Consider the following 20704-nt stretch of genomic DNA (forward strand, 5'->3'; position numbering starts at 1 on the left):
GAGGAATGAATAGGAAATTCTTAAGTGGAGGGCATTCTAAAAAGGGGAAAGGTATCTTTAAGTGCTTGATAAATCATGGTTGGACATCAGTGAACTAACTTCTGTGCCTGGAAGTTCATAGAGTAGGGGCTCTGTGATAGTCTTTTAATGAAGTCAAAAACTTAGGGACAAATGTATTGATCAAACCTAAAGTCCTCTTATGCCACTGTGAGTGCTGTAATGTGTACAGTGATGCATCAATATAGTATTTTTAATATTTATCTTAGAATTTCTTAGCAATATTATCAAAAGACAATGGAAATATTATATAAATTCAGCTTGGAAAAAGCCTTTTGAAAAGTCCCCTTTCAAACCTTAAGTCCCTTCATGCCACTGTGAACACTGTAATGTGTACAATGATGCATCAATATAATATTTTTAATATTTATCTTAGAATTTCTTAGCAGTATTACCAAAAGACAGTGGAAATATTATATAAATTCAGCTTGGAAAAAGTCGTTTGAAAAGTAAACTTAGATAGCCATCTGTAGTTTCTACTAAGATTGAGAAGGTGGTATATTTAGATTATTATGCTAATATCTACTGAAATTATATAATTTCCTCCGATCTTTTGGTTTAAAAAGCATTCATCTGCTTTTCCATCTCACATTTAAAAATTTCCAAATAGCGTAAATTATATTGATGCTTTGTTTATGACATGAATACAAACATTGTTTATATTGATGAATGTCAGATGTTCTGACATGAATAGAGACGGGCATGATGCATTTTTGTGCGCTGCTTAACTATATTACTTTCTCTGTTTGTAGTAGACTGGAATGGCAATTGACTAAACTCCAATCATCCAAATTTATTTCATTTGGAAGATGAAATGACTATTTCCACTGAGCTGGCTATTACAAGATGTAAAGGAAAAGAGATAAAAAAAAATAAGTTTTGAATGTTAATTTTGGCAGCTATTTTAATTACCAATATTGTAAGGGTATATTTTAAAATACAGCTTTCTTCTTTCATGTTATATTATAAATAGAAATTTTCATTTCTCCTTTCCATGAAATGTATACTCTGAAAGGTCTCCAGAGCAATGTTAACCATCTTGGAGTACTAATTTTGAGAAAATGCTGAAAAATCACAATAATACCTTACAAATCTTTGACTCATTGATTCTCGTTGATTTTTGGTAATCTAAAAAAAAATCAACCTAAAAATATTATGTTTAAATTTATAACTTCCAAGTGTAATTGTAAATTTTTTCATTACAAAAAAATTTCCCCTCCATGTACTAATGAGAATAAGGAAATAATTGAAGTCAAAATTTTAAAGTCACAGGAAATATTACAGCTTTTAAATGTTTGTTATGATTTTTACATCTCTATTATTTGGTGACATTCATGTACTATACTTGGTCACAGTAGAGTACTGTCCTAGTCCATTTGGCTTGCTATGACAAAATACCCTAGACTGGTGGCTTTTACACAACAGAAATTTATTTCTCACATTTATGGAGGTGGTAGATTCAGTATCTGGTGAGGGACTGGTCATAGATGTCTTTTTGCTGTGCCTTCGCATGGCAGAAGGGGCAAGGGTTCTCTCGGGGGTCATTTTAAAGGGCACTAATTTCATTCATGAGGGTACCACCCTAAGAACCTAATCACCTCCCAAATGTACCAGCTCCTAACACCATACCATTGGATGTTAACATTTAACATATTAATTTTGGGGGGACCACAAATGTTGTCTATAGCAAGTACCTGCTGGGTATTTAGAATTTTATTTATATTTGGATTTTTCATTGAGTTTTAGATTTTTCCATTGTTTTACTTCACATTTTTTGGGTCAGATAGTTTTAATTTTTTCAACTTATTTTTTGAACATCTAATTTTCCTTGACCTAAATTTTATATTACAAAGATAAATTGCATTTGTATAGGTCTTTTCAGTACAACATTGTATTTGCTTTCCATACCAACCTCATGAGGTATGTTTTATTTCCACTTTCTGTAAATGAAGAAATTGTAGATTAGATAATTTCTTTTGTATGGAAGTCACAGATTAAAAAACTTACTAGATTTTAAGGTTTGCTTAGAAGATAAGACTTGAGAAACTTGAGGATTTCCTTTCTAATGTGATGCCTTTAGTTGCTGCATATGCCACCACTGTCTGTTGCCTGGACCATAGTTATAATGTCCTAACTATAATTCTATTTTTGCCCTTTCTAATCCATTTTCTACTTGGCAGCTCTTGTACAAAAATGAAGAAACAATTAAAAATTATATCATGCCACTCTCACTTAAATTCTTTTTTGTTTATAATAATATCCAAACTCTGTACAAATGCTTATAGGTCTCCCTGTATGTTCTGGCTCTGGCCTAACATCGCCCCTCATCTAACGGCACTCTCATCTGCACTCTGGCCTGGAATATATCTGACTTTTTTGCCCTAGGTCTTTGAGCTTGCCATTCCCTCTATGTGGACTATTCTTCCCATCCTTAAGTTCCAAGCTTTATGTACAGAATGATTAGAGATGTGGGATCTAGACTCAAATTGATAGTTTAAATCCAAGCTCAATTCATCTGAATGACTTGGGAAAAATTACTCTGCCTATTTTTTCATCTACAAAATGTGGGTAATACTACAATGATAATATGTAAGAATCGAATGAGATAATTTCTGAAAAGCATATAGTAATTTCCTGGTACACTGTAAGTACTTGGTAAATTTTAGCTGCTAGTATTGTTTTCATCATTGTTACTATTGGTCCTATCATTGATACCACCTTTTCAGTGAGGCTTTCGCAGGCCACAGTATCTCAAGAAAGAACACCCATTACTCTTCATCACAGCAACCTTTCTATGTGCATCATAGTCCTTTCATAACTTGTGACAATTTATTTGTTATTTATTTTCTGGTGTTCTCGCTAGGAAGAGAACTCAGACCAGTATGTGTCGCTCCCCGTTTTCTCCCCAGCACTTATCACTTGATATTTTTTGAACGAATGAACAGGTACAGTGTTACCTTGAGTCTATCAGTGTTACCTTGACACTGTCAACTAAAGACAGTCTTGCATTACGACTCTTTCACAAAGGGGATTGCAGTTTGTTTCTCTAACTTGTCCTTCTCCTTTGAACCCACTTGCTCATGACTTGTCTCTGTTCTTTTATCTTTAGCAAGTGGAAGTTTTTGTTTGCCCACTAGGAGGGATTGAGATGGGTTTCTCAGAGAGTTCAGAGAGTTCATTATTTCAGATAATTCAAATCTTGATAAAAGAAAAAGGGAAATGCCTAGACTTGCCCACATTTCATTTTGTCAGAGTAGAGACTTTTTTGCCTGACGGGGGAAGGGAAGGAGCTCCAGTTGTAGGTGGCAGAGACAAGATGCTTCACCTCCCTAGGGAGGAGTTCTAGGTACTGCGACCCTTCTTGGCTAGCCACAACCTGCCCTGCTTTCCTTAATAGAACACCCGTGCCCAGTGTAAGCTGTGAATGGGGACTAAGTCCAGCACTTTCTAGGAGGGATTAGGATAGGCGCTAATGGGATTTGTCTTCCCCCATCAACACCTCAACTCCTGGCCAGCTGGGCTCAAGGGTACTGTTGGTATCCTGCCAAGAATTCTCTTTATGTTTTCCCCAGTGATAACTTTCAGTAAATAGACTTGCCTGGCATATCTGAATATGCCTTGTTTCCAGATTTTCTTGCAGTACCTACATGGAGATTTAACAGAAACTAGTGTAATATCTTGTTATAAAGCAGCATAAAAACTGCTCACTCAGCTTCAGCCATACTGAACCTCAGTGTTCTAAGGGCACAGTCCTGCCCCAGGGCCTTTGTACTCACAGTTCCCTTGGCCTGGAATGCTCTTCCCGTAGATATCTCCATGGCTTTCTCCTTGATTTCATTCAGGTACCTTAAAATGTACATTTTTTATGTCTTGGGCTAGATGATAAAGTTCTTCTAAGTTTGTCATAATAATCCCATTTGTTTGTCTGCATCTCTTGTAAGATATGTAAATTATGTCACATTTGTATTGAAATATTTTAACTGAATAGAATAACTTATGTAGTTTTATTTCATTTTATAGATAATTAATTTTATTCTTTATGTATAGTTAGGCTGCCCCTCAGGTTTTTCTACCTGCATATAGAAACCTACTCAACATCTTTCTAGAACCTGAATGAATTAAGTTTCCTTTGAAATATTAGCACTGTAATATTTATGTAAAAGTTTATAGTTCTATCTAAAATGATAGCAATTTTATGCTAAGGAAAATACATTTTTTAAAGCCACTTTTTTCTCTTATTTGCTATTTGAAAGTTACTGGGTTAGTTAGGTTCTATGTGGGTCTAATGAAGTAATGCCCTTTAGTTTACAATATCCTTGGGGAAGGACCTTGTTCAATATTATAAATCCTGGAGGAAGCTCTTCCTTAATCCTCTTGACAAGTATGTCTATAGGATCTCCATAGGAGATTTGCAATAAAGGCAGGGTTCTGAGCTCCTGAGGCAGAGCTCACACAGCCCAGAAGGAGCTGCAACTGAAAGATCAGGATCATGAGCAGCTATTCCAGGTGTGGGAACTGCTGGAACAGGAGGTGGAGTTGTTGCTGATGGCCAGCTTGTCCAAGGAAGCCCACAAGATGGTGTGAGAGGTCCACATGAAGTAGGCGGTGTCAGCAAAGCTGCTGATGGAGGCTTAGGGCAGGATCAACATGCAGCAAGGTGCAAGTGACAGTCAGGAAGACACGGTTATCATACCCACACCAGCATCTCCCAACCACGAGCTCTATCTGCAGCAACTGGGCCCTACAAGGGCAGAGAGCACCAGCAGCTCCCTCTGCTCAGCTGTGTGCTCCATGTGGGACATGCGCTCACCCTGGACAAGGAAGACAAGGAGGTGGACATGACCCTTTTTGGAGAGTTCCAAGCCTGGAGGGAATCACCCACCCTGGACAAGCCCTATTCTTTCCTGCGAAGTGAGTATCATGAGGACATAGGCCCCTGCCTGGACTTCATAACGTGGGACCTCTAGTGCAGGCCACTCTGGAGGAAACACACTCACCATCCAGCTTGTGGCTGTGCAGATGCTTTCTGCAGCAAGAGCGGCAGCAGTCAAGTGTGGCAATGCCAACATATGTGCCCACACCTGCCACTGTCCCTCTGGCTCTGTCATTCCAAGGGCTGTGACTATATCTTGCTGTCCTGTTGGGGCCTGGATCGCTACAGTGTACAACTTTATTACCTATACCTGCTGCATCCAGCAAAGCCTGGTCCAGCAGAATATGAAGCCAGTGTTTTGGGAGATCATAAAGCTGCAAAACAAGATGCAGCTGACCCAGCTGAGCGCCTTCCCCTAGGAGGCCTAGGGTACTGCCTAGGCCTGGAGGGGGGGCTTGGGGCTGGACAAACACCTGCCCCAAGGTGGACAGATACACAGAAAACAAGGGTCCTGAGGCCAGTCCTGAGTCAGAAGCCAAACATCTGCCCAGGAGGAACGGATGGCTGGGACCCGGAGGCAGCATTGAGCTGGCAGCAAACATCTGTCCCAGGTCATAGAGACAGACAGGTTTGTGCTCAGGACATGACCCACCTTTCTTCCCCATTGACTTCTATAACTCACAAGGATACTTTCAAGAAAGCACCAAACACCAAGGAGTTCTGAGCCTTTAACACTTCCAGTGGAGTGAGAGAATTCCCTACCTCTGAGGCTGCTAACTCTGAATATCTATATTTATTTTACAATTTTTATTGTGCCATCTACCCTTTGCAGCTTCTTTGCTATTGTCAAATTCTTTTGCTGTGTGAAAGGTTTCACATACTTGAAAATAGTAATCTGTCCCTTGGGATGAAGTCCTGGCACTTATGTGGCAAGGTCAGCCTCAGTGGGGTATCCTTGAAACAATGGTACCAGAGGTACTGCTCACTCTCTCCCCATCACTCCATCTTCCCACATCAACAGGGAACTCCTTGAGGGTGGAGGTTCTTGCTTTAGTCACGATTTTATCCCTAGCAATCTTGCACTGAGGTTGATCAATGAATGAAAGAGTGAGTGTCTGGATTTAATATGTTGAGTCCCAAGCTTAGCTTGGTTAGGACCTAGGATTTAGAGGATTCTAATACTGTATTTTGTCATCATCATTTTCTCTTCTACCTCTCTACTCCTACCCCACCATAACTGTGCTCTTTCTAATCTTCTGAAGCATTAAACCTTCAGTGACATTTACAAAGAAAGGTAAAGGCTGTTATATCTGACTTTGGTCCTAATGTCTTTGATGGGGAGAAATGAATAAAACATCTGATCAGCACCATAGGTCGAAGCCAGCATTCAGAATAAGCTGGCAGTGAGGGGAGGGCTGCCGAAGCTCCAAGAGGGATGGTATGATTGCAGAGAAGACCTGAGTGTTTGCCATGCACCATCACAGCATCCCCAGTATATTTTTTTCCTTGTATAATTGAAAAGGAGGATAACTGGGGACATGAGAGCAGATACATTCTTGAATTCTGGCTGAGGATGGCAAATTGAACTGCTAATAACCAATTTAAAGATGTAATATATTAACACAATTTGTCAAGGAAACATAGGAGTATGAATGAATATTTCACATGTTCATATGCCATGCTACCTTATCTAGACCTTGGCCTCTTTAAGCAGGAAGACTGAGTTCATCTTTGTACTCCTAACATTTCTTTCTTTACAACATTGCACAAAATAGATTATAAATAGTGAATTAAATGGAGTAGGGCGCTTGGTCCTAGATCTCAATAAGTGTATAATTTCTTTGAGGAAACTGAATATAAACATCTGGAGAGTTAAATAATAATATGTGGTATATGTGGTTATATTAAATCTCTAAATTCAGAGGTGTGCAATATTGTAAGGTGGTTAAGATTAATAGTTAATCTTTGGATTAATAGCTAGTATTCCTGTCCCTGCTTTGTTACTAACTGGCTAGATGACCTTGCAAATACTTAGTCCTCTGTCACTGGATTTATTCTTCTGTAAAATAGGGATAACATTTCCCCCATAGGGCTGTTGAGGTTTGAATAAGAGATTTAAATAAGAGGCTTAAGACAGTACCTGGCACATATTAGGTTGCTATGATTGGTACACATTAAGGTTTTTGGGGTAGGTGAGTTTGAATCCAGGTCCTGAAGAATAGGTAGGATTTAGACAGGTAGGGAAGAGGCATATATGTCATGAATTCTAGCTCTGACATGTAGTTTGCTTTGTGACCTTTGACAAGTCTCTGAAATTCTCTGTCCCTAGGCTTCCTTCTTATAAAAATGGATTTGTTGTAATCACAGTGCTTGGTATATAGTTGGTGCTCAAGAAATAGCAGTTGCTCTTACCATAGGTCTAGGCCTGCCACCTTTGTCACCATGATTGTTGTCACCACTGTCACCAGGATAGGGGTACACAGAAAGGTGGCTCCCTTGGAGCTGAGGCTTCGGGGCATGGAAGGAAACAAAACTTGTATTTAGAGAAGAGTGTGTTGCAAAAAATCTCTTCAAATAAGAGCTATTAGAAAAGTAGAAAACTTTGATGATGATTACAGAGACTTAAGTTGGCTATAGAGTCCAGGATGTGGGGCTTTCTATAGAATAAATTTTATTTCACATTGATATTCTGAAACAAAATAATGATAACAGATTGTGCTCTTGTGATGGCTATTTTATTGCCTTTTAAGTAAAGTTCGTCTTTTTTTTAGAAGGACTCAAATTTGGGTGTTTTCATTATACTGAAATTATTATAAGATACATAGTAAAAAAAGGGACCATACTCTACAACTTGCCACTGTGACCACATACCTTTGAAATTACACTTGAAAATGTTAAGTGGTTGATACAGAAAACTGTAATAATGCACAAGTGTTTTTATCAAGTCAGTAGAAATCATATCTGTATTATAGAAAAGAAATATTTATCCTTTCATTTTGGTATTCATGTCAGAGTGATAATTTATGTAGCTTCAGCTGGCAATTATGTATTAATAAGCATTTTTCCTTATTATTTTTTCTCTCTTAGAACGATATCGCATTCAGAGTGAACAATTTGAAGATCTTTGGCTCATAACAAATGAGCTTATTATCCGTCTTCAGGAATATTTTGAAAAACAGGGAATCAGAGATTTCGCATGTTCTTTTTCTGGGTCTATGCCCCTTCAAGAATATTTTGAGTTGATCGATCATCATTTTGAGGTGTGTATGATCATAACCCACATCATCTGTAATTTTTCAATATATTCAAGAGAAAGAGATGGTACAGAGGTAAGAGTTCTGGAATACATACTGTTAGGCCCTGTGCTTCAGGTTGTTATCCTTACGTGGATGGTGGGTTTTGTGAATCTGTTTCTGCCCTCTTGCCCAGTTTGTGATCAGTTGCAGACATTTACAGAGTGGCTGCCTGGAGGTGAGCATTGGTTTGGCTTCAGAACAGAGCTGATTTAATTCTCCCACACGGGGACTTAACCTTTGACTCCAATAACCCAGTGTTAAAACTATCTGAGTTTATCGGCAGCCGTTTGGCTAACTAATTCTAGCAGGCCATAAATGAAGTGTGATTATAAAGTGATTTTTCCTTTTCTTTTTTAACAAGCATACCAGAACGTCTGCATTTGAATGAGGGTTAAACACAAAAAATATTCTTCAGTATCTGGCACAATGGGCGCTTCGGAAATACCAAATGGTTAAATGTCTAAATAAATGAGATCTGACAGTGACTTTGTTGTCTTACTGTTTTTTGTTTTTGCATTTTTTTCTTTAGGGGGTATCTTCAGAGCCTGTGCTAGATTCTCTTGAGTATCTTGATAGAGTCAAATCTTAATCCTTTGAAGATTGATTTGGTATTTGGAAATAGTCAAGAGTAACGTTTTGTAAATGAATTGGACAATTATAGCCATTGTTTTAAAAGTCCCATGTATTAAAAAAATCAGGCCCTACTTATTTGCCTGTAAATAGACTCTGTAGGCCATTACAAGGGGGAATTTTTAAAAAGAATTCTGAACATCATTGAAGGAAGCATTGCTTCCCTATAGTGACTACTTTTTAAGGAACAAGTAGTTTTTTTGCATTTTAGATTAGAAACCATGGTGTGTGTGTATGTGTTTGCATGTGTGTGTGACGAGAGAGAGAGAGAAAGATGTCATGTAATCTGTCAGTCACATGAAGATTCTACCCAATATTCAGTCCCTGGAATTTCTAAGAACACTGATTTTAACCTGTAAAGACTGAGTGCAGAAGGAACATAAAGGGAAAATTTTAGTGCATACAATCCCATTATAAATAACATGTCATTAGCAAATAAATTGAACTTACTTGGGTTTTCCCATATCTGTGCTGATAATACTTAATAGAATAGTACACTTTTGATGAAATTGTGGCACCACAATGGACAGTTTGGGGAATATATTTAGTTATTTTTAAGGATTGAGAACCTTTACAGCCTTTAGGATATATTTTAAGAAACTCCGGCTTCACTGCACAAAACTGGGATTTAGTTTATGGAAGAGAGTCCACTGAAAGACTGTACTAGTTACATATTTGTAATATTTAAAATAGAAAATACCGGCTTCTGATTGACCATATGTTTGACATATAATTTTTCCACCCTTATTTGCTGGCTCATAAATCCCTTGTGTTTCCACATCGGGGATATTTCCTTTCTGGGGAGGGGCTTAGGGAATATAGTGAACTATAGGCACTTTCATTTGTTACACAAATTTAAAAGGATACAGTTTATTTCCTTTACTCTCTGGCCCTTCTCTGCTTTTTAAAAAACTATGATTTTAAACTTTTAATGAAGATGACTTTTGGAAACAAGTGTCCCTTGGTGTATAAGCTCCATGAAGGCAGGAATTTTTGTCTGGTTTTTTTTTTTTTTCATTCTTTAATTCCTAGTGCCTAGAACAGTGCTTGGCCCTGGGATCAATAAATATTTGTTAAATGTTGAAATTCTGATGCATGGAAACATTCAGTCAGTGCTGTTTTGTTACACATTCAGTAGGATGATGATCTGGCTGATGTCTCAGTACTGAGAACATCTTTTTATATTTTGTGTGGGTTTAATGAATTCAGGAAATAAAATACTATAGCAGGAAATTATACAATTAAAAGAAAAAATTTGATGAGTAGGCTGAAATATTCTTTTTAAAATTACAATAAGTTAAAAAATTTATCACAACTTTTGGTAATGAGTCTTTTTTTTTCATTCACAACTTTGATTTAAGTATCTAGTACTTCTGAAATTGGGATTAAAAGAAGTTAATAAAACCTACAGTATGGGAGATTATTTATCATTTATTTATCACCATCATTGTCATTATTTGTCACTTATTATCATAAATGATTTATCCAATAAGGGTAACATCCAAAATATATAAGAGAACTCATATGACTGAATACCATAAAAACAAACAACTTGATTAAAAAATGGGCAGAGGCCCAGAACAGGCGTTTTTCCAAAGAAGAAATACAGATGGTCAACAGGCACATGAAAGGATGTTCCACACTGTTATCATTAGGACAATGTGATATCACCTCTCACCAGTTAGAATGGCCACCATCCAAAAGACAAGAATTAACTAGTGTTGGCAAGGATGTGAAGAAAGGGAATTCTCTTGTACTATTGATGAGAATGTAGAGTGGTACAGCCACTGTGGAAAGCAATATGGAGGTTCCTCAAAAAACTAAAAGTAGAAATACCATTGGACCCAGTGATTCCACTTCTAGGAGTTTATCCGAAGAAAACAAAATGTCTGATTTGAAAGGATATATGCACCCCTATGTTTATTGCTACATTATTTACAATAGCCAATATATGGAAGCAACCAAAGGGTCTGTCAATAAATGAATGGATAAAGAAGAGATGGTACATATATACACAATAGAATATTATTCAGCCATAAAAAAGAAAGAAATTCTGCCATTTATGAGAACATGGATGGACCTAGAGGATATTATATTAAGTGAAATAAGCTAGGTGGAGAAAGACAAATACCATATGATTTCACTTATGTGTGGGGTCTAGAAGCCAAACACAACAAAATGAACAAAACAGCAGTATTCTCGTAGACACTGAGAGGAGGGATTGGTGGGGGTGGGTGGGGAGAATGAGAGGGATAAAAGAGCACAAAAATCTCAATCATAAATTAGTCATGGGGATGGAAGTGCAGCATAGAGAATGTAGTCAATGGCTCTGTAACATCTTTCTATGTTGACAGATAGTGACTGCACTAGTTGGAGTGAGGGTTTAATAATGTGGGTAACTGTTGAACCACTGTGTTGTATACTTGAAACCAATATAATATTGTTTATCAACAATACTTCAATAAAAAAAAGTTCATAAAATTCCAAGTTTTAAAAATCATGTATCTGGAGAATGCACACACTGAAAAGATAGGTTTGATATCAGAAATGTAAACTATAATACGTTTGATTTCTGGACATTTTTGAATATGATATTTATTTCAGAATAGTTTATGACTGTTTTGTAAAGTTGAATTAGCAGTTCACATGATCTGATTATATGGAGTGTTCCTTCTACCCTATAGCTTTAACTAGCTTCCTTTTATTTTAATAATATTGAATTAAAAAATTAAGAGTTGTGTGAGAAGAGTCATTTCTGACTCCTCTAGCTATGCAGTCTCATCTTTGGAGGCAACCTCTGGTGTGTAGTTTCTTGTGGATCTTTCTAGAACTATTCTATGCAGTCACAACTATGTTAACATACAGATTTATTTTTAAAAAATACATGAATGGTAGCACATTATCCATACTATTCTGTATTTTTTGCTTTGTTTCATTCAATGCATCATTAGATAGTATTGCATATTGGTACTTAGTAGTCCTGCCAAGTAGTATTCTTTATTTAACCTGTTCTCCTGTTGATGAATATTTTGATTATTGATAATATTGTACTATAATAACAACAGAGCAAACCTATAATAAATATCTTTGTATGTACATTATTTCTTGTAAGCATACCCCTAGGATAAATTTTAGAAGTGGGATTGCTAGGTCAAAGTTGTATGTTTGAGAGCTGTTTAAGTTTTCTGTAAATTTTTCCCATTTGGACTGTTACACTTTTTTTTTTACTGATTTGTATGGGAGTGTGGTCCTTTTATCATTAATTTGTAGATGCTTTCTAGATATTGTGATCATGACATTTTTTCTGTGGTTATTGCTATTATTTTTTGCAGTTTGCTGTTTGTATTATCACTTTACTTATAATGTTTTTCTTTTTATTAACTATATAGAATTTTTAAACTTAATTTATCGGTGTGTGTGTATGTGTTTATGTTGGTTTTTGACTTATAAGGATCTTTCTCATACCAAGATTATTAAAAAATTCTAATTTTTCTAGTACTTTTGTTGTGTCTAAACTTTTGATTCTTCTGCAATTGCTTTTGCTGTAAAGACTTGGAAAGAAATTATTACTTTTTTCCCATGTATTTAATTAGTTATCAGAAAACATTTTTTGAATAATCTCTCTTTTCCCCAGTGATACTGGGTCTTTACTAAATTTCCATTTGACCTATTCCACTATATTTTCTATGTATTCATGTACCAAATACCACAGTTTTGATTCTCTTAACTCTATAATATGTTTAAATTTCTTCATTATTCTTTTTCCAACTTGTATTGGCATTGCCTTGTATCTTTACTTTAAACATGTTTGTCATGCACATTTAACCTGAATTTAAGAAATTCTTCATTGCAGTTGCGGATAAATGGTGAAAAATTAGAAGAACTCTTATCTGAAAGAGCTGTACAGTTTCGGGCCATTCAACGCCGGCTATTAACAAGGTTCAAAGATAAAACACCTGTGCCCCTCCAACACCTGGACACCTTGCTAGATGGAACTTACAAGCAGGTAAGTGTGATATCAGTGATAGTTTTCCATTACTGGATATAATTTTTTCCCTCACTTTAGAGTTATATACCAGAATACTGAGATAAGGTATTTCTTTCCTGTGGAGCAGTAAATAGCACACAAGCTTTAGAGCCAGAAAAACCTAGGTTAAAGTCACACTGTGCCACTTTTTAACTGTGTAACCTTGAGTAAATCACATAAGGTCCATGTTTCCACATTTTACCTCCCAGAGTTATTGTGAGGATTTTCAGTCATTTACATGAAGTAACCAGCACAGTGCCTGGCACATAGTATGTGCTTGATAAATAGTAGCTATTATGATTAGTGTTATTATGAGATGATTCTTGTTGCATCCCATAATTGTCAACATAATAATACCATGATTAGTATTATTTCAGTTGATGTTTTGAAATATAATTTTTAAACAACCTTTTGTTTCAGTTCAAAAAGACTTTTTCCTCTTCCTGCTTCTTCCCTTCCTCCAATAGTTTATCATTTGCATGGCTAGGGTACTCTGTCACTCGAGGTATTATGTCACTAAAAACTATTCAAAATTATTGTTTCTGGGTTGAAATAGTAGTTTTGATATTTTTAATTTCATGGAAAAGGCCTCTGTCAGTTGTACTATAATGAAGTCAGCTTTGAATGACTATGTGTTCTTATTTATCTATACAGTATCACTAGTCTGTTTCAAAATCAGTGTTGTGGTGTGAATATTCTGTTTTTTAATTGAATTTTTAAATTGAGATAGTTATTGATTCACATGTAGCTATAACAAAAATAATAGATATCATGTATCTTTTTTTAAAGTTGAAGTATAGTTGATAATATTTAAGGTTCAGGAGTATAACATAGTGATTCAATAGGAGATGCTCAGGATGGTAAGTATAGTTGCCATACAAAGTTATTACACTATTATTGATTATATTCCTTATGCTGTAGTTTCCATCCCTGTGGACTTATTTATATTGTACTTAGAAGTTTGTGTGTCATTATCCTCTTCAACCTATTCTTTACCTACTTTTCTCCAGTAATAATTTTTTGCAAACTACATATAATGTCACAATCTTATCAATTGGCATTGATAAAATCCACAGATTTTATTCGGATTTACATAATTTTACTTGAACTCATTTGTGCATATGTAGCATATCAAGTTTTGTATAATTTTACATTTGCATGTTCATGTTTTCACCACCACATGCAAGATACTGAACAGGTCCATCGCCACAAGACTCCCTCATACCCTTTATTACCACACTCCCCTGCCCTCCTTGCCCTCTTCTAGCACATTCTGTCTATTTGAAGGGACACAGAAGATTTTTTTTCAGTTAGCTTCTCTAGAGGAAAGAGAAATAGCTTACTATGTAAGCTTCAATAAATGTGTTGTTAATACTTTGCTTCTTGAACTTTTCATGGCTATTTGAAAATTACTAGCTATATGACGGACAGTCTATAGCAGCAATAGGGCATTAGAAGGAACATTGGGCCTGGAGTCCAAAGATCCCAGTTATGTTACTTATTAACTGTGTGGCTTTTGGCAATTCCCTTACCCTCTCAGAACTTAAGTTTCTTTCCATAAAACGGGACAAATACTTATATGTTGTTACAAAGATTCCATTTCATAATGTCTGTGGAAATGCTTGCTAAATTGTTCTACAGGTACACTCTGCCAATTTCTTTTGAGCTGGTGCAATTATGTGACTCTTAAGTCAGTAGGCACTAATGCGCTTTCTGTTCCACACTTCTGTTCTCTCTTCAGTTAACTTTTTGGGGGTTTGTTTTTCATTTCCTTTCTTTTTTTCCTCCTCCACCTTCATATCTCTTTGATGACTTGTCTATCTCATTCTTAGGCCTCCTCCCATACCTGCCATTCTTAGGGCTGAAGATATGCTAAATCAAACCTTTAGTGATGCTGTTTCTTTCTGTGGACACAATGGCTGAGGGGTCTTTTGAGGGATTTGATAAGGATGCTTGGTTTAATGCTTTCCATATTTTCTGTATAGAAAGATTTCCTTTGTCTTTTATATATTTATAGTGCTGGCGTTGTTTTTTTTTTTTCACTTAGCTTCAGAGTTGGGTTTTTCCATGATTTGTAATATTACGGAGATCAAAACCATGGGTTTTCACTTGAATCTATATTTTTAAGTCTCCATTTATTTTTAGAATGAAAAAGAGAATGAACAAACTTTTGAAAGAAAATATGAAAACTCTAAGGAATTTGACTTAATTTTAATGTAATTTACTGCTCAAATGTATTATATGTATATATTCACATTGTTGTTGATATTGATTAGTCTCTATTTGACATAGTTAATACAGGAATATACTTTCCCAAAGAAAATTGCAAATTACACATAATGTTAAATTCTCCATCATGGTTCTTTTGCATCTCCCAGGAAATGTAATCACTTTGACACATTTTTGTGTCTTTTCTGACTTTTTTTTGCATTCAGAAATGAAATATTGTTTTCTATATTAAAAATTCCATAAATAGTATCATATTGTATGTATTAGCCTATTTCTCTTTTTTCTTTTTCTTCTAACAGTATGTAATGAGTTCTTTCCATATTAATGTGTAGATCTAATTCTCTATGTGTGATGGTTGCATTGTGTTTTGTAATACAGACATTCTGTAGTATGGACAAATCACAGTTTATTGAAGGATGGATCTTAATAATAGTTTTAATGTTGAGTCTAACACTGAGAAAAATCTCTTTTAGACAACTCTACTGTGACCAAACAGGTGTATGACATACCTCACTATCATGCCTGCCTACCTTCTGTTTCGTGTAAAGTTTCTTATCTTTATACTTTTCCTGGGTCAGGGGCATGATTTGCTTGGCAGATGGGCCAAGCCTGTGAAATAATGAGCTGTGCTAGAGCCTGAACTTACTCTACATGGCATAACTCCATTGCATGACTGTCACTAGGTTTTTAAAGTATTTTCCTAATTTGTCAGTTTAAATTTGATCTGCTACCTGTGTGGAGTCTTTGATTTCTCATGGGCAGGAAGCTTTTCTCTAGTCCTTCTGTGGATCTTAGTGCCACCTCATTTCCATCAGGAGCACTGAGATAAGCACTCTGAACTGTGCAGTGAAAGATTTATACTCTGTCCCGTTTATCCATGCATCTGGAAGACGCTATATTGTCACCATTGATGAAGCAGTGATAATTGGCTTATGTGAAAATAGAAGCAGAAGCCAGTATCCTCCTAAAACAAAATACTGTACAAACTCTGGAGTCAGGGACTTTTTTTGGATAATATTCACCACTGTATTCTCAGTGCAACATGTTTCTTGCCACACTATAGGTGCTTAATAAATATTTGTTCTATGAATGAATGCTTTATTACCACTAAGATGATTTATTGAAACTGTATGTCTTTGATAAGGGCAGCACTACAAAGAACAGAGCAGCAGAGAATTCTTTCAGTTCAAGCTTATGAGTCATTGCAATAATTTATTCTAAAATCCTCAAAAGCCACTATAAATGGAAACTCTCATCTCTCTTCCTAAATAATATAGCTGGAGGACTCAGGTAAACTGTCTTAGTTCAGAATGTTTTATAGCTGCAAATTCTTGACCAAGAAAACCTCATCTGTTCTTTTTCTGTGAGTATCTGTGTGCCAGAGTTAAATATGAAATAATCATCTGTTAAAATACCTCCAAACAGATAGACATTGTTGAGATTGAATCCCATCATATTCTAAGTGACATGAGAATTAACTGGGCTTTTTCAGTATTAAAATATGTCCGGAAGCATGAAAAGTTTGATTTTCTTCACTTCCTATTTACATAATTGCTGAGTTCTTCCTCTTGGAAGGCAAAATTTATTTCATAAAACACACCCATTGAGCAGCTAGAATAGGATATCAAAATATAGAACTGGAGGAAGTTTGGGGGTCTTATGGATGCCAGATAGTCCAGAAACTACTATGAATTCCAATAAAGTACTTAGGACAAATTGAAAGTGAAGTCCAAGTTCTTTCATAAATGAATGATTAGGCTTTGCTGGGTTTGCTGTAATGTGAGGCAGTTTGTATAGTCTACTCATTAATGTAATAGAGTTAGCTATGCTACACTTGTAGGTTCTGAGGTCAGTTGGCTTATAAGCTCTTCACTCAATAATAGTAGCTATTGTTGTTATTTAGGCTTCAAAAGGTCAGTTTACCAGGTACAGAATTAGGTAAATCAAGGGCAGGGAGTATAGGATTTGTGCCATTGGTGTGTAGCAGAAACTCTGGGTACCCCCAGCTTACACAGTGAGCCAGTGAAGTGGGCCTTTAATCTTCAAATGACAATTAGATGCCTTTGATTCTGGTCCAGCAAGGCCTATTAGGGAAAGCCACTGCTTCTAAGGTTTCAGTAAGACATCCAACATTGTTTCCTTCAAATATATGGTAATAAATGCTTTAGGGTTTGAAGTGACATATCAGATATATCTTAATATAATTAAGAACTCTGTGTCTAGAGTCTGCTTGTATTCTAGTTCTGGCTCTGTGACCTTGGCAACTTAGAAAAAGAGAAACAAAACCCTAAGCCTCAGTTTTCCCACCTGTAGAATGGTGTCTTCTTCATGGGTTGTTGTGTGGATTGAAATTTGAAATGTGTAAATACGTACATTGCATTGAATAGTGCTTAGTATATAATAAAACTCTCAACAGATGTTAACTACAACTCTGGGGGCTATACTTCATCTTTATTTGACTAATAAGTTATGCCATCTTAAAAGTGGTGCTATTCATTGTTCAGACAAAAGAGGTTATAATAAATATCATCTTTCTGAAACTTTGCTATCTGGTAACCTCACAAATCTAGACCTGAGCTAAGATTCAGGAAGATCCTATATCCTCAGAGGCATCCCAAGATTTTTTTTTAGAATACCTGCCTTGGGTGTTTGATTACAGAAAGGAGAGCAAAAGGAAAGAGGTATGAGGGTCATGGGGTCAAGTGGCCATCTTCCCTGACTCCCCGATTGTTTCATATAGATGTATTCCTAGAAGGCAAATTGCTCAAACAAAAAATACTTCACACACATACATACACATACACACATGTACACATACATACTGCCATGCAGAAATGTACCAAATTGTAGTTCCACCAGCAGTATATGAAAATGTCTATTTTCTAGGTCTTATTGTTTTGATCTTTACAATTTTGAACTGAAAAGAATCTGATTGTTGTTTTACTCTTTCTGTCTTTGCTTACCATGGAGGTCAAGCATTTAAAAAATGTTAATTGGCCATTTGTATTCCTTTCCTTGTACATATGTATGCCCTTTGTCCAATAGTCAATCAAGTAGTCACTATTTTGTGTGTGTGTGTGTGTGTGTGTGTGGTATTTTGGATATACAAAATGTAGCAACCTTTTATCATGCATAAAATACTTAAGTATAAAGGGATGTAGTCTCTCTGTAGATTAAACAAATTTTTACCAATTTGTTATTTGCCTTTATTTTTATTTGTAGTGGTTTTTGACATGTAAGATTAAAAATGTATTTACATAGTAAAATCTATCTTTTTCCTTTTATTTCTCTGCATAGGAAAGCCTTGCCCATGCCAAGAGTACTGTAATTTATTCTAACATTTTTATGTTATCGTTCTTATACATACTTTAAAAATCCATCTGGAATGTCTTGCAATTTACTGGGAATCTAATCTCCCTGCCAAAAGTGGTGAACTAGTTGTCTCAGCCTCTGTTTATTGCATAACCCAATTTTCTCCTACTGAACTAAAATAGTACCTGTATCATTTAACTATTTTACTGTATTGCAAACCACCCAAACCTTAGTGGCTTAAAGCAATGTAATTCATTATTGTTCATGAGTCTTTGGATCAGCTGTGCAGTTCTGTTGATCTGGGCCATGCTCTGCTGATCTCAGCTGGGCTCACACATGTGTCTCTGGTCAGGCGCTGGCTCAGCTGGGGATTGTATGGCCTAGGATGTACTTACTGACACATTTGGCAGTTGGCTCACAGTTAGGTGGGATGATTGCACGTGTTTCTCCTGGCCCAGCAGACTAGCAGGGCTTGTTCACATGGTCCCAGTGCACAAGGACTCTTCAAGCCTCTTCCTGTGCCTACTTCTAATTCCCCATTGGTTTTGGCCAATCCATATCAAAATGGTGGAGAAATGGACTCTGCTTCTTAACTGGGTGAGTGGAGAATTGTGGACATTTTTACAATCTATCCTACTTCTTTTAACATATACTACATCAGTAAAATGTTTTAGAAGACAATTTTTTTCAGCCTTCCCTCACCCTTGAACTGAGGTTTTCTATACTTTTGACTTTCAAACCTAAATTTTTGTTGTCATTAAAATCTCATTCATTCATAATCAGTTGTGGTCTATGGACTCTGAAGATAATTTATCTTACAGTCAATTAGGTTTGCTTATTTAAAGCAAATGGAACATCTGTGTTGTTTTCAGGCTAGTAAGACTGTCTGAAACTGTGTTAGTTATGGTCAGTTGTTTTGGGGCTGGGGCTGTTACCCAGTTTCCTTGTAGATTGGCACCTTGGGAGACCTAGGGCAGGTATCATGGGCATGTGACCCGCACGGTCACACAGAGCCTTGTGTTTGGTTTAATGCTTTGTGGCAGCCATATTAAAATTCTTAATACTTTTGAACAAGAGGTCCTGTATTTTCATTTTGCTCTGGGCCCCTGCTAACTAGATTCGGATGAGTAGAACAAGACAACTGGAAGTCCAGAACAGAAATCAAAGACAGAATGGCTTTATTACCATTACCCCCAAAGCCACCCAAAAATTGCTCTGAAGATGAAGAAAAAGAGATGTAGTAGGCACCTGTGAGAGCTCCTCTGGACAACTCAAGAGCGTCTCACTAGGAAGAAAGGCATCTCAATTAACTGACACTGAAGTGACAAGGGTTATCTTATTTAGGAATATTATCCTGCGATTAGTTGTCTCTACACGTATTGTGGTGGCAGCCTCTTTTTTAGATTTCCAACAGGTGGGCCACTGGCTTTAAGATGCAGTTATGAGTTATGAGGTGAAAGTTTTGGTTCACAAGGGGGTCAGCCAACCACTTTTGTCCTGTTTTCAACTGCATATCATTTCCTATTTTATGTATCTTTAATTGGATAGGAATCCCCAAACTCACATCCCCACATTAGAATTTTACTCTTACTAGAATGTCTAGAATTTTGGCAAAAAGTTTTCCTTTTGGAAAGAACTTTCACCTTTATATATGGCTGTAGAGATCTAGTGTTGAAAGAAAGTAACCGTGTCAAGAATTTTTTTTTTCAGTAGTTAGCAACCTACATTTCCTCATTTGTGTTAGTGCAATACCAACTTGTCAACCACCTGAGTATATTTTTGGAGAACCTAAGAAAGGAAACAAGGGAAGGGAAGGGAAATTCGTGTTTATTGAGCATCTGTTTCATATAAGGTAAATCTCACTTATTACTTCATTTAATAATACAATTACCTTGTGAGGGTAGTAGTTTTATTCCCATTGTATGGATGCAGGACTTCAGACTCCAAGCAGGGTTAAGCAGTTTGCTCAGTGTTATACAGATATTAAGCAATTTTCCACAGTCCATGCTTTAGTGTATCATGTGGCATTTTTACTTTAATCATTTCCAGGTGGGACATAGACATCTTAGGTTTTCTTTAGCAAAACTAGTCAAGTTGAAGAAAAAGGAGATTCATGCAAACTATTTCTATATATTCATGGTGTGTACATGGATATATTCATGATCATCTAATATTCATCATATTTATATATCCATCAGAAAGATAGCAAAACCTTTTGGCGAGTGCCCCAAAGTATATATTGCATCTGAACCTTGAGTATCAGAAGAGGCAACTTTGTTA

The 20704-nt window shown here is 36.2% G+C and overlaps 1 protein-coding gene across 4 annotated transcripts in view; it reads left to right on the plus strand.

Moving 5' to 3' along the window:
* Nucleotides 1–20704, plus strand: part of BBS9 (Bardet-Biedl syndrome 9) — a 426494-nt gene that overhangs the window by 228389 nt on the left and 177401 nt on the right. For all 4 annotated transcript variants that reach the window (XM_036897491.2, XM_036897488.2, XM_036897492.2 and 1 more), the window contains 2 exons: nt 8018–8190; nt 12710–12862. In XM_036897491.2, coding sequence (XP_036753386.2) covers nt 8018–8190; nt 12710–12862 — 326 coding nt within the window. The remainder of the gene's footprint in view (nt 1–8017; nt 8191–12709; nt 12863–20704) is intronic.

This window comes from Manis pentadactyla, chromosome 7 (assembly GCF_030020395.1).
Source record: "Manis pentadactyla isolate mManPen7 chromosome 7, mManPen7.hap1, whole genome shotgun sequence".
NCBI classification, from domain to species: domain Eukaryota; kingdom Metazoa; phylum Chordata; class Mammalia; order Pholidota; family Manidae; genus Manis; species Manis pentadactyla.